Consider the following 15151-nt stretch of genomic DNA (forward strand, 5'->3'; position numbering starts at 1 on the left):
ATTCCAATAAAACAAACAAGAATTATAAATGCACTAGAAGAAATTATATGTTAAGTAGGAATCCCTTGCTAAGACATCAAAACAGTCATAATTATTTGAAAACTCACTTTTCAAAGCCTATTCTTTTACCACTATAATAAATACTATGAAAATCTCAACCCTAAAATTTACCAGAATTTTACTATGAGTCAATACAAGACTTCATATTGGACAGCTGAAAGTAACAAACAATTCCAGCATCTAAATCCCTCCATTTTCCTTACCAGTAACTGTTTTTTGTCTTCCGTGGCATCCTTGTGAGAGGGGGATCCAGACACCCAAGATGGTAATGCAGTTTACAGGTATCACACAATAAAAGGAGATGCTGATCATGGTTCTTCTTACAGATTCCACAACTTTTAATAAAGGCACCAAATAAGGATTAGAAAAATTATTATCATTTGAAACACAGTTTATTTATAGCACATTTTGTTATTTTAAAATTTCATCTTAACGATATTCTTTGTTGAGATACAAGTTTTATAGCACATATCTTGTTATGGTGTCAGTAAGAGTAAATTTTAAACACTTTTGACAATGTTAAAACATAGCTTGAATCAAATAGACATTTAAATATTACTACAGTCAATATTTCACCAAAGAGTATATATGATCTACTTATTTTCAATATCATCTTTTTTAGTTATCATTTAAAACCCACTTAACATTGGTACAATTTTTCTCTAGAAAAACAGAATATGAGAGAAAAAAACTTCCCAACTTCCTAAAATTTATATAAAACCAGAAAAAAAAAGTTAAGGTACTTCATAAACAAAATTCAGTTTATTTCCATGATTAACTATAAACCTTTTAAAAGAAGTTTTCAACACATAAATCAGCTACACATATAAGTAAGACTCTCTTCCAAAATCACAATTTCATTTTTAATAATACACTGATATTTATTGCAGACTGGGGAATTACTCATATTTTGGTTTTTCTGGTTTGTTTTTAATAAATCATAAAAAAGGCAGCTTAAATTCTCTTCAGAACATAAGCACCATGACCTGAAAATCTGTTAAGTATTTATATTAGGAATGTAAGGCATGAGAAAAAGGTGGTTGAGAACAGTTAACCATGCATGACTAGAAAGAACAATGTTGTTTGAAATTTTAAAATATTCCTAGAAAAGAACATCACATGCAAAGAAGCCAAAACACCCTAAAATAACCAGTGCTTGATCTCAAAATGAAAAAGAAAAATTACTTAAAATATATTCTTGCAGAAAAGTTAGGAAGCCTAAGAATACAACTGATAGTTCCAAATGAACCAATTATGGTTAGAAAAGCTGAAATAAGAACATGTTAATGTTCACATTATACACTAAGATAACAGTGAGCTTTTCTCATACCTCCCCAAAAGGATGTTATTAGATGTTACTCATGGAAAGAGCCCCAACAAAAAAACAAAAGATAGGTATGGAGAATAATATTGTTGCTATCACTACCATTTCTAAGAAAAAAAAAATTCTGAGAAGAACATTTATCTATTTACACAGGTATGTGTAATACATGCACATACACCTCTGTACCTAAGTGTGTATATGTGTGTGTATATACATACATATATGTATATATGAGCACACATAAATACACCTACATAACCTACATAATATATGTATACATACACAAGCGCACACACACACACACACACACATCCCAAAGTTTAAACTCTTCTCAAGCAATATAAGTTACATGAAAAATAGTAAGATCCTAACCTGTTCAGACATAGAAAAATACCTTAACTATATAAAATTACTATAGTAGTATACACTGCAAAAATATTGAGCAAAGAAACAACAAAAATATTTCTGGAGACAAAATTACTGCAATTGAGCATAACAGAACAAAGTGCAGACAGATTGAAATCAAAAACTTATCTTCATCGTCCACTCCCAACAAAGGCAACAGAATCAAAGTATATATATGATATCCATCGCCACCTAAGAACACCAAGAAAACTCTACAATCTATTCAACTAAAATCAGATTTAGATATTTATCTGTTCTATTGTTCAATTAATAATGATTGTATTATTTAAAGTAATTTTCCAGTTCACAAGGAACACTGCTCCTTTTCATGGAGCTTGTATCTTCCCAGTTACTTGACAGAGTAGAAATGCATTTAACTTAAATTCTGGTATGGACATAATTCATTCTCTATCTTCTTCCTAGTAAGTATTAGTTTAAAAAAAGCAAAGTATTATTCTATCATAATATCATTACTTGCCTATAGAGTACTGCAGGAAGAGTAGATGTCTTTTGTGTGCCTCCTTCTTTTTTACTGGGTTTTCTTTCCTTGGGTGCTCGCAAAATTGCCGGTATGTTCAACTTCTATTGATTTGAACAAATGCAGTATATATTGTTGTAAGGAAGAGAAAGCAAACATTTCTTCTATTTGTCACTAGAGCCAACTAATGTGCTAGGATTGGCGGGGGAGAGGAGGGACCTGCTTTACTCGCTATTACACTGGTAAAAAGGATCAAAATGACTTTTTGTCTAATAGTTACTTTCATTAGAAACCTATTATTACATACTTTAACCAGTTTTCAGTGGTACACTGAAACACTAAAAAAATTAAACTTCTATTTTAGCTTTAAAATCTGAGAGATGAGGACAAGCGTGCAGAGGATTTAAGAAAATAATAGTGCACTTGACAAAAAGAATATTGAGGCCGTTTATTTTCCTCAACAACCCAGCTATTTTGGTGCTCCATAGGTTAATTAGAAAAATTATCTTATTGGACCAAACTCTCCAGCAAAGTAGATGAGATTCTCTTTGGGTTTCTACTAATCTGTAGTGTACTAGCTTCTGAGACAGCAACCATCTATCAAAGTCATTTCTTAGTGGCCCGGTGGGCCTACATCTGTTCAACTAACTGAAAAAAATGTCATGAAAATGATACAAATAAATACTACTTCTGCTGTGTATTTTACATTTGCACAAGGAAATTTGCAAGTCTTTGTTAAAAGTGATCAAATAAATGAAAATGTATTTTATAGTAGATCAGGTTTTACACTACATAGGAGGCTCTTATGAGACAAACTTGCATTTCAAAACAAAAGATAATACAAGCTTGGCAAATACATTAAAGCCTTATATTCAACATTAACTTCTCCAAAAATTATATGTAAAACATCACAAACTTCCAAAAATCCATCAATAACCTATCAATGGGAACAAAGGCCAATTCTTCCACAGGTGAATACTCATTGTCACCTTTTAAAATAAATTATTCTTTATAACACAAGCCACATATACCCTGTTCACAAAAGAAGCATCTTCAGAGCTAGCATAACATAGTACACATCAGAACATATTATTTCTTAAAGTACTTTAGCTATATGAATTTGTTATGAATTTAACTCTTTGTAAACCTCTGAAACAAGTACAGTGGAAAGTATCTGTCCTTTGAATGGCCTCCTTCACAGAGAAAATTAATTGCTTAGTGAAAGGACCACAAACTAGCTGTCTCATTCATAAGAAATATGACTGAAAGTATTCAAAAAAAATCTTATCAATTATGTACACTAAATTCTACTTTGCAATGATTCTTCTTTGCAACACCAAGAACTTAACAATTTATAGAAGTTCAAGGATAGAGTCTTCTTTTTTCATAGTTATAACAAATAGCTACTGTTGAAGGAGTAAAATGATCCTTCAATATTGAAAGTTTCAAAAATCATCTCATACACATATCAAAAGTAAATTAACATGAAAATGAATCTCTCTAGTTTGTAAATTTAAATTTTATATCCAAATTTTTGAATGAGAACGAAGTATACCACAAAAACAGGAAAGAAAAAAAAGTGGCAAAAAATCTAAAACTATTACATTAAAGGAAATAAGTAGCTCATGCTTCAAATCTTAGTTTCATCACAAATGACAAGTCAATCAGTTGGAGCAAATGAAATTTTTTGCAAACAAGATATCTTCTGAAACAACCAAATTAAGCTGTAGGTTCTTAGTAGGTGGCTTCTAATGCTCTAGACAAATTTTAGGCAGAAAACATTATTCCAGAGGATTAGGCCCTGATCAAACAGAATTTCTCAGTTAGCAAAGTGACAGTTTATCAGAAAACTGATCTTTGAAAATCAAAGAGAGCAAGAATTTAAGAAAGAGATAGCAACTACAAGAAAACTAACCTGCCCTGTGATTCTGCCTAGTAAGGCCCATATTCCTTGTCCTTCACTACGAAGTTTTCCATTCAGGTTTTGTAGTTCTTCTAAGGATTCACATAGCTGCAAAGTGAATAAATGAAATTAATAAACTTTATTAAGATGGATGAAGAATAATTTATTAATAAATATCTAGAGTATCTACATGTAAATTCCATATATTTTTAATATAGTTGAGTCAAAATATCACCAGGAGACAAGATATCCAATTATTTAGCAGCATCAACAAAGTGTAAATTTTGCTTCATGCTAGTATTTTTACTAACAATGATACCTAGATTTATGTTCCATTATAATTTGCTATATAATTTCACACATTCTATAATTAACTATTCTCAAGATGCATTTCCACCCTTTTCTCAATGAGAAAACAAAGGATCATACTGTTTCTATGAGTCAGCCAAACTCACACAACTAGCAAGAATCCCTAGGTCACCTGAATCTAACCCTGGGACTCTTTATTACAGTGTAGCTGGTTATTAGAAACTCACTTCTTATCAATTTTTATCATTTAAAATGTTTTCTACAAAAAAATCTATACTAGTTTAATACATCCATGTTACACTGACATTATAGCCACATCTTGCTTTTTCAAGTACACTGTATTTCTGTCAGATCTCCCTTAAAAGAGCAATCTAATTCTTCATTAGAATGAAGAGGTACATGAAAATGTAAGAAATTATTTTTAATCAAAAGAAACATTATAATACAATTCAACATAAAAACTTTTTAAAACCCAGTTTCAAAATTTTCTACAAATTTAGAGAAATTTTACAGTGTTATGTATTGGTTAGGAAAAAGAAAATATGTTAGGTAGGTTAGTCTCAAACCAACCTGGACAAATTACTTAATCTCTTTAGGACTCAGTTTCCTCTTCTGAAAATGGGAATAATACTTCTACTCTACACTATAAAGTTAAAACAGGGATTAATGAGTTAACACATGTAAAGAGAATAGAATTAAACTTGGCACACTGAAAAAATGTTCAGTAAGAGATAGTGTAGAGTTGAAATAAAGAACATAAAATCTCTAGAATTTCAAAATAAAACAAACAGAAATGTCATAAAAATCACATAAGAAACAACTGATAAGATTTATTATTTTATGTTGCATGTTTTGTAGCCAACTTACCTTATTGTATTCCACATGAAGCTTTTCTTGTTCATTCTCTAATTTATCCTTTATATTCTTTTGTTCAGCCATATTTTCCTGAATTTGAATCATGCGCATATTTCTCTCTATTTAAATTAAATATCCAGTTTTACTTTAATAGAAAGTAAAAGCTGATACACAAAATACCCAAAGGAAGAAACTAACCATGGAGAGAACCACATGGATAAACCTACATTGTCTAAATACTTTTGAATATATTAAAAAAATACATTAACCTAGTATTTCAAAAAAACCCAACACTTATTAGGAAAATAAAAAATGTTTTTAATGTATGCACTATGGCTAATAAATTTCTAAAAATAAAAGGCATATTAAATATTTTCAGTAGCAAACTATTCTCAGTGAAAATGTACAAGTATCAATGTCTATACTGACCAAAATAATAATTCACAAAATCAGCAGTAAGAGCTGGTTGCTTATGTTTTCTCCTTCCATCCACACTAGAACTAGTATCTGAATTGTCCACTGGAAAGATATCCGTACTGATCCCCATTAGCTCAGCTTTCCGCATCAGTTTACGAATGGCTGAAGCACTGCTGGTGAGGGGTCTGGGCAGTTTTTCCCTGGGAACCCAAGCCTGGGGTCTGGTGGATCGAGCCAGCTCTGCCTTGGCACGATACTGTTGTAGCCGGGCATTGATCCTTGCCTATAAAACAAATTTATGTAAAATTTAAAATAGAACATGTATTCTCCTCGTGACTGTTTTTTCCATCAATAGAGAAAGTAAAGATAGCCAGAATCTCCTATTTTTAAAGCAAGTTATAGGAGTACATTTCAGAAAGTTCAAGGAAAATATGTATTATGTAAAAAACCATACATGGATTTCAATGTATTTTCACACCAAATATTTGGCTTCGGATCGGCACAGCTCCGGCCATTGCGGCCAGTTGGGGCGTAAACTATCGGATGGAAGACCTCTCTCTCTCTGCCTCTCCTCTCTCTGTGTAACTATGACTTTCAAATAATAAAATAAATCTTTAAAAAAAAAATAAAAATAAGCTAGATTTACCCCCTAAGAATAACCTCACTAATTTATGACCAGAGTCAAAAGAAAGTTAATTTGATCAAAATGAGATTTTTCTTCTCAATAACAGGCAATAATCTCCATAGATTTACTCAACGTGCACCACAATACATTTAATGAATGAGCAAACTGACCAACTTCTTTGCATAAATGAACTTCAGAACACACTGAAAACCGGTGTAACCAACATACTACACTGACAAACGACTATATTGTTGACTAGATGAGAATTAATTATTCAGCCACTAACTATACTCACCATTTACCTTAATCTCAATCCTAGGTAATTAACCAAATCCACAATTATATTTCACATGCCATTGGAAAATATACATGATATTTGAAATCAACAATCTTAAAAGAAAAAAAATATGAGTTTTGACAGAATTCTGTACCTGTGCTTCTGGTGATAACTGTTTCTCTCTCTCTTGCAAAGACATTTTACAATAGGATTGTAAAGCCAAGTAGTTCTTTCTCTTCCACTTTCTGTCTAACCTATCTGCATGTTGCTTGCAATAAGCAAAAAATGGATCCGCTATATCCTATATAAAATAAGAGGGAGAAAAAAGAACATTTTTACTCCAAAGGCTGATTATAAACTAACATGAAACAATATTTCTTTTTTTGAAGAATCTCCTAGTATTGGTTACTTGTACAATAAACTATGAAAGTAAATAACACACGTGAGGATAAAGATTACTGCTTTAGAAACCTAATTCTGTGTATATCAACTTTGAATTAATACTATTCTCTTTTAAAGGTCTTTATGGCTTTAAAGATATTAATCAAATCTTATGTATTCTTTGGGCACATCTGTATTCTTTTTTAAATTCACTGCTTAAAGTAAATGGAATTTTTAACAACTTTGAGAAGAAACTATTATTAAACATTTAAAGTCACACAAATATAGATTCACACTGCAAAACAACAATATATTTACAAACTACAAGACTATATAAATGGGGCATTTCAAATTACTAGCAATGCATGGACAGATTCCACCCAGAAAAAATAAGATTAAGAAGGCCAGGTCCTTTTGGTGATCACTGTGGCACAAGAATTAAGTCTCTACTTGGTACTCCATCATCCCTTATTGGAGAGTGTTGGTTGGAATTCCAGCTTTTCTGCTTCTGAACCAGCTCCCTACTAATGTACCTGGGAAGGCAAGAGATAATGGCTCAAGTACTTGGATCCCAACCTCTCACTTGGGAGACCTGGATGGAGTTCCTGGCTCTATCTACATTCAGCCTGGCCCAAACTTGACTGTTGTGGGCATTTGAGGTCTGAACTCACAGATGGAAGATGTCTCCTTCTTTCTCTGTTTGTCTCTTGCCTTCTGTCACTGTACCTTTCAAATAAATAAATCTTAAAAAGGGGGGATGGCGTGGGGAGAAGAAGGAAGAAGGCAGAATGAGGGGGGAGATGAGACATTGTCTATTAAAAAAAAAATCAGCTACCACTCTTACTCCTTTTCATAACTCTTAAACTTCAAATGGGAACACAAGTCTGTCCCAGCCAACTTTCATGGCACTAACAGTACATTATGGTACATTTTTCACTCATAGAGAGAGGAATATATATATATATAAAAGATTTTATTACATCAGAAACAGATACAATTTATAAAGATGAAGCCAACAAGTGTAATTTGCAATGTGACTGTTAACAAAATGACAGGTAGTTTTTTTTTATTGCTTATGTAGGTCCAAAGAAAAACAGTTAAGCATCTACATTCCCATTCACAATAACTACCAAAAAATCAAACAACTTAGAATAAATGTAACCAAGGATTCAAAGGTATCTACAACGAGAATTATAAAACATTAGTGAAAGAAATAGAAGACACAAAATAAGGAGCTCTCCCATATTCATGGATAGGAAGAATTAGTATTATCAAAATGTCCATTCTTCCAAAAGCAATTTACAGATTCAATGGAATACTAATCAAAATACTAAAGACATTCTTGTCAGATATAGAAAAAATGATGCCGAAATTCACATGAAAACACAGGAAACCCCAAATAGCTAAAGCAATCTTATACAACAAAACAAAACTGGAGGCATCACAATACCATAATTCAAGACAAACTACAGTGCAATTGTAAACAAAACAGCCTGGAACTGCTACAAAAACAGACGGATGAACCAGTGGAACAGAATAGAAATCTTAGAAATCAACCCATGCATCTACTGTGCACTAACTTCCCATGCAGGACCTCTGTCCTCAAAGAGTTGTATAATGAGAGTTAACAGTAAAACTTGTTCTCAAAGATTTATTTCATTTTAGTGTATTAAGCAGAGGATATTCTTAAGTCTTGTAAGTTTTAGTTATGACTAAGTGTCCAACTCCATTGCTTGTTTTCTCAGATGCTTCCTTAATTAATGGTAAAACTTGTTCTCAATAACTTATTTTCTTTTAATGTACTAAATGGAGGATATTCCTATGTCTCATAAGTTATACTTATATGTAAGTGTTCACAAAAGATGTATTGTTCTTGAGTTCTTCTTTAAAGTTAATTAAGTTTCTCAAAAAAAAAAAAAGTAAAATTAACTTTGAAATGCAATGACTTTGAACACCCTTGTCTCAACTGTTGAGGAAAAGTTTTTTTTTCTCTCATGCAAATTGTTGAACTCTTTACTTAGTACAGAGTTGGTCTTTTGTGTATAAAGTTAATTGAAAATAGATCTTAGTGGAAAATGGGGCTGGGAATAAGAGATGGAGGAGGTGGAGAGGTGGGAGTGTGGGTGGGAAGGTAGGTATGGTGGGAAGAATGACTATATTTGGCCGGCGCCGTGGCTCACTTGGCTAATCCTCCACCTGTGGCGGCGGCACCCCGGGTGCGCCAGCCGTAGCGGCTGTTTAGGGGATGAACCAATAGAAGGAAGACCTTTCTCTCTGTTTCTCTCTCTCACTGTCTAACTCTGCCTGTTAAAAAAATAAAAATAAATAAATAAATAAATAATGACTACATTCCTAAAGTTGTATTTATGAAAAACTTAGTTTGTATGCCTTAAATAAAATGTTTCTTTGGGTCGGGGGGAAGTCTAAGTAGCATTACAACTGACAAACTCCATATTTCTTAAAGTTTTAAGCACATCTGGGCCAATATTCAAAAAATAAATTTCAAATTTCTTTTATGATTTATACCTGTAATAGGGCATAATAGCCATGAGATGTTTTACGAACATATTTAACAACAAAAGATTTAAATAAACCTACCTCTTCTGCTGCTGCCTCTGAAAGTAGACCTTCCTTCTGGGCACAGGTCACATGGAAATAGGCTCTGCACATCCCTGCATCACAGCTGATGCAAACTCCAGTTCTAGCAAAGCGAGGGTCTTCACAAAAGCTACACTCCTAGGACAGAATAACAGGAAAACTCAGAACAAAAATATTTTTAGAACAAAGACAGCATGCTCATAAGAAGTATTTTCCAAATATTTAAAAATGCTAAAGAAAATTTTAAAAAGTGAATCAACAGTGTACCAATACAAACATTAACTATAGGTAAGCCAAGAGTTTAAATTGAAAAAGGAATCCTCTATATAGTTGTAATAAACCAAAATTCCTCTTACCTGACTGCAACAATAACAATTCAGTGAGGATTTACTACATGTCAGCCACTATAGTAAACACTTAAATTATATTTGCATATGCAATTATTAACATTCACAACCACTATGTTGAAGAGGTACTATAATTATTCCCACTTTACACATGTGAAAATTAACACAGTTAAGAAATCTGTGCTCTCTCTCTCTTTGGATCACACTGATGTTAGATAAATACATAGTTGTAACCAGTTAAGTAAATTTTTTTTACAGGATTCCACATTCAGCCTATAAAAGCCTATTGTTCACACTGCTAATGTGGAGCTCTAGGAACTTCTTATGGCTTTTGAGTGCTGCCTTATTCATAAACTTTCTAATGCTCAAATAGCTCTGCTAAATTTCTTTCGCCTAAAGTTTTTAATAGTCCTTAGTGTCAGGAGTGGAGTCCCAAGACAACATCTGGAAGACCCAGGAACAACAAGCAGTCAGATAAAGGAACCTAGAGGAACTCATTATACTTACTGCTCTCTTGTTTGTAATTGGAGGCTAGAGCTGACTTCCTCTCAGATTTGTGTTCTGAATATTTGAATTTGTGAGCTCTCCACCTTTCAGCATTTCTGGACTGGGACCAGAATGGAATTAGATTCTACAAATTACTGAACTAGTTCCTTAGATAGGTACCATCAGAAAATGGATTCTTCTAAATTTAAGCGGTGTAGTACTCAAAATTCTGGGACATTGGCTAGTTTTCCATACAAAAGTTAGAAGCCCAGGCCATGAGTATTTTTGGAAAAATGGGTGAATTAACCTTTTTTAACTGCAATTTAGAATTACAGTGGCCACAAGTGTCAAAGTGTTAATCTTGACAACATTGTTCACTCATAAAGTACATTTGAAAATCAGAGTAGATGTTCAGTGTAGTGATTAAGAGACCCACATCCCATATCAGAGTGCCTGGGTCTGATTTCCAGCTTCAGATCCTCAAACTTCCTGTCAATGCAGAACCTAGGAGGCAGCAATGATGGCTCAAGTAATTGTGTTGCTGTCACTAAGCCCTGGTCTTTTGTGGGCATCTGGGGAATGAACCAGCTGATATGATCGACCTCTCTCCTTCTCTTCTGTCTGTCTGTCTCTCTCTCTCTCTCTCTCTCTCTCTTTCTCCCTCTCTCTCTCTTCTCACTGGCTATCTTTCAAGGATCTCAAAGGGGGCCGGTGCTGTGGCACAGCGGGTTAATGACCTGGCCTGAAGCGCCAGCATTCCATAAGGGTGCTGGTTCTAATCCCGGCTACTCCTCTTCTGATCCAGCTCTCTGCTATGGCCTGGGATAGCAGTAGAAGATGGCCCAAGTCCGTGGGCCCCTGCACCTGAGTGGGAGACCTGGAGGAAGCTCCTGGCTCCTGGCTTTGGATCGGCGCAGCTCCAGTCATTGCAGCCATCTGTGGAGTGAACCAGTGAATGGAAGACCTCTCTCTCTGTCTCTACCTCTCTCTGCAACTCTGTCTTTCAAATAAATAAAATATAAATTAAAAAAAGAAAAGGATCCATGATGCCTGAAAAACAATATACTACTGGTATGCGGCTATGCAGGGGCATCTAAAAGACTAAGCAAATCAAAAAGTCTCTCAAAGACTTCTTACAAAGGAAAACAAAAACCTTAATATTATTTTTTTAAATATCTGAAAGTTCAAGCAGAGCAGCAAAACAAGACACTTTTTTAACATTGTATGATTCCTGCCTTTGCATAACTTCCCAACATGTACATGCCATAAGAATAAACAGGTAGGGGCCAGCGTTGTGGCCCAGCAGATAAAACTCTCACCTGAGATACTGGCATCCCATGTGGGTGGCGATTCTAGTGCCAGCTGCTCCACTTCTGAAACATCTCCCTACCAATGTGAGAGGGAAAGCAGTGTAAGATGGCCCATGTACTTAGGCTCCTGTTACCACATGGGAGATTCAGATGGAGATACAGGCTCCTGACTTCAGCCTGGGCCAGCTCTGGCTATTACAGCCATTCAGGGAGTGAACCAGCAGATGGACGATCTCTCTCTCTCTCTCTTTAAAGATTTATTTATTTATTTGAAAGGCAGAGTTATAGAAAGGCAGAGGCAGACACAGAGAGAAAAAGGGAGGTCTTCGATCTGTTGGTTCACCCCCGAACTGGCCACAATGGCTGCAGCCGGCCAGATCCAAAGCCAGGAGCCTGGAGCTTCTTCCGGGTCTTCCACATGGGTGCAGGGGACTAAGCACTTGGGCCAGCTTCCGCTGCTTTCCCAGGTACATTAGCAGGGAGCTGGACCAGAAGTGGAGCAGCTGAGACTCGAATTGGCACCCATATGGAATACCAGCACTACAGGTGGCAGCTTTACCTGCCACAGTGCCAGGCCAAATAAATAAATCTTTAACAAAAATAAATACAGAATAATTTGATGACAGCTAGCCTTGTTTGGTATTACATATACTTAAAAACAGCTTCCCAGGCCGGCACCACGGCTCAATAGGCTAATCCTCTGCCTGTGGCACCAGCACACGGGGTTCTAGTCCCGGTTGGGGCGCCGGATTCTGTCCAAGTTGCTCCTTTTCCAGGCCAGCTCTCTGCTGTGGCCCAAGAGGGCAGTGAAGGATGGCCCAAGTCCTTGGGCCCTGCACCCGCATGGGAGACCAGGAGAAGCACCTGGCTCCTGGCTTTGGATCAGCGCGGTGCGCCGGCCACAGCGGCCATTGAGGGGTGAACCAAACGGTAAAAGGAAGACCTTTCTCTCTGTCTCTCTCTCTCACTGTCCACTCTGCCTGTCAAAAAAAAAAAAAAAAACCAGCTTCCCAAAACTCTTTGATACTTTACAGTTTTTCTAAGTTAAATTAAATGTGAATTTACAGATCATATCCATATAAAATAAATACTGAAATATTAATTGCTGAACATAACAGTAGTCAATCTGGGCTTCCTATTACAAGCTAAAGATATTTGGGTCTGTAAATAAACATGTCCTGTGCCATATCAAACAAGTGCACCATGACAAAGCACACGCTCTTAGAAATCATACATAGTGTTGATTGACAGAATGTTGGTGTGTGACAGACAACTCACAATGCTTATGTCTTAGTTTTCACTAGAAATTAGTTATTATGAGCAAAGAATTCTAATTAAATTTAATAATCAAAACTATAAATAATAAGAGTAACAACTTTGAATGCAAGGAAAGTAAGATATGTTTTTGGTAAGTGAAGCTAATAGGTATGAAAGATGTAGTTCTGTAAAGGATGTGTTTTGTTAAAGAAATTAATTTTTGTCCTACAGTGGAATGACCAGCAGTCATCCTACAATGAGAAAGACATAAAATCTAATGGACATAAGAAAACTGTAGATGTGTGGAAGATGAAACTTACAAAAGGAATATTATGTGTGAGCCAAATGGCTAGAATTTGAAAAAAATAATATTAAGTTTTTAATTGAGTATTAATACCCAAATTCACTCATACAAAAATAGAATTTGCTTTTCTCTGTTAAAATGAAAAGATTTTCTTAGAATTCTGTTCTCTCTTTTAATAAGAAATTGTAAAAAGTTTTCTTTTTACCTTTTAACTAATCCACCTGGCAAATAAAGATTTTGTATTTTTCATTTATTTATTGATTTTAGTCAAAAGGCAAGTTACAGAAAGAAACAGATAGACAAAGACTGAGAGAGAGATCTTCTATCTGCTGGTTCACTCCCCTAATGGCCACATCAGTAGGGGCTGGGCCAGGCTGAAACTAGGAGCCAGGACCTTCATCTGGGTCTGCCTCGTATGTGGTAGAGGGCCAAGGACTCAGAGGACATCATCTACAGCTTTCCCAGGAGAATTAGCAGAGTTCTGGATCAGAAGTGGAGCAGCTAGGATGCAAGCTGGTACCCATATGGTACCAGGGCTGCAGGCAGTAGTTTAATCCTCTGTGCCACAGTGCTGGTCCAAAGATTTTGTATTTTATCAAAATAACTCCCTGTGCATAATATTGTTTTTTAACTAGTTTTTGTTTACTTAAGAAAACTGAGTCTTCTCCATTAAAAGAACTAAGGTTTTTCCTTGAACTATGTTAACTTTCAATATTTAGCTATAAAATCTTTTGTCACTTTGTATAATGAAATATTGTTTCAGTGATCCACTGATCTTACTTTATCAAGCTTTTTAAATCTTTTGACATTTTTGATAACTTCCAAAAATCAAATTCTAAATTAAATTGTTTTAACCTGAACAATCTTAGGACTGTCCCAGAGAATTCCCAGAATTTCTCAAAATAATGTTCTTGGTCTTATAAAAAGACAGAGAGAAGACTAATTAGGCTTATTTGATATTTGTTCACCAAATTTCTATATTTCAGTATCAGAATTTCCAATACACAAAATTCCACAAGTTTCCGCAATGATCTGAATGTTTATGTTCCCTTCAAAATTCGTATGTAGCAACCTAATGCTCAATGTGATAACATGAAGAGGTGGGGCCTTTGGGATACAATTAAGTCACGAGGGCTGTGCCCACATGAACAGGATCAGTGCCCTTATAAAAGAAGTTAAGGAAGCTGTCTTGCCCTTTCTGCCATGTAAGGATATAGCAACAAGGCACTGCCTTCGAAGCAGACACTGAATCTGCTGGTGCCTTGATCTTGAACTTCCTAAGCTCCAAAACTGACAGCATTAAGTGTCGGCTGTTAATAAACTACCCAGCCATTCTGTACAGCAACTTGGAAGCAGTAAGACAGTTTCCCACCCCACCTTTAATAAGTGACTGATGCTATTCAAGGGTCCTTCTTCTCAGTTTCACTACAGACAGTAAAAAAAAAGACAATGTGTCACCACTTAATTAGCTCTAGGTGTTCCAGAGATATTTGCAGTACTTATATACCTAAGTTAACAAATGGGCATTTACAATCTAAGGGCTCAATGAATAAAAACTGACTTATAATAAATAAGGCTGAGAAGCATTTGCTAGGCAGAAGGTTATGTCATCATAAAGATAAAATGAATCCATGAAAGTTGAGTAAAATAAAAGGAGCTTCTTATACTCTTCCATAATTTTGATAAATTCCACTTCAAAAGTAAAATCTGAAATTAGGTTCATATTTAATTCAACTGATTTTAAATAAAGCTTTTGTCTTTGTACTAACCAAGGTGCAAATGGCCATAAAAATGAAAATAGTATCAGCTAAGAAT

At 34.9% G+C, this 15151-nt stretch overlaps 1 protein-coding gene across 17 annotated transcripts in view; it reads right to left on the reverse strand.

The window, feature by feature from the left end:
- The window catches only part of PHF14 (PHD finger protein 14), a 185487-nt gene that overhangs the window by 125623 nt on the left and 44713 nt on the right, over positions 1 to 15151 (reverse strand). For all 17 annotated transcript variants that reach the window (XR_007922235.3, XR_007922234.3, XR_016222696.1 and 14 more), the window contains 7 exons: positions 9633 to 9770; positions 6808 to 6954; positions 5764 to 6034; positions 5347 to 5453; positions 4183 to 4278; positions 2268 to 2371; positions 264 to 395 (listed from right to left, as the gene is read on the reverse strand). Coding sequence is in view for 12 of the 17 variants with exons in the window: in XM_051852938.3 (XP_051708898.1) it covers positions 264 to 395; positions 2268 to 2371; positions 4183 to 4278; positions 5347 to 5453; positions 5764 to 6034; positions 6808 to 6954; positions 9633 to 9770 (995 nt within the window). In the remaining 5 variants the exon portion in view is untranslated. The remainder of the gene's footprint in view (positions 1 to 263; positions 396 to 2267; positions 2372 to 4182; positions 4279 to 5346; positions 5454 to 5763; positions 6035 to 6807; positions 6955 to 9632; positions 9771 to 15151) is intronic.

This window comes from Oryctolagus cuniculus, chromosome 16 (genome assembly GCF_051225735.1).
Source record: "Oryctolagus cuniculus isolate XC-2025 breed Fujian yellow rabbit chromosome 16, ASM5122573v1, whole genome shotgun sequence".
NCBI classification, from domain to species: Eukaryota; Metazoa; Chordata; class Mammalia; order Lagomorpha; family Leporidae; genus Oryctolagus; species Oryctolagus cuniculus.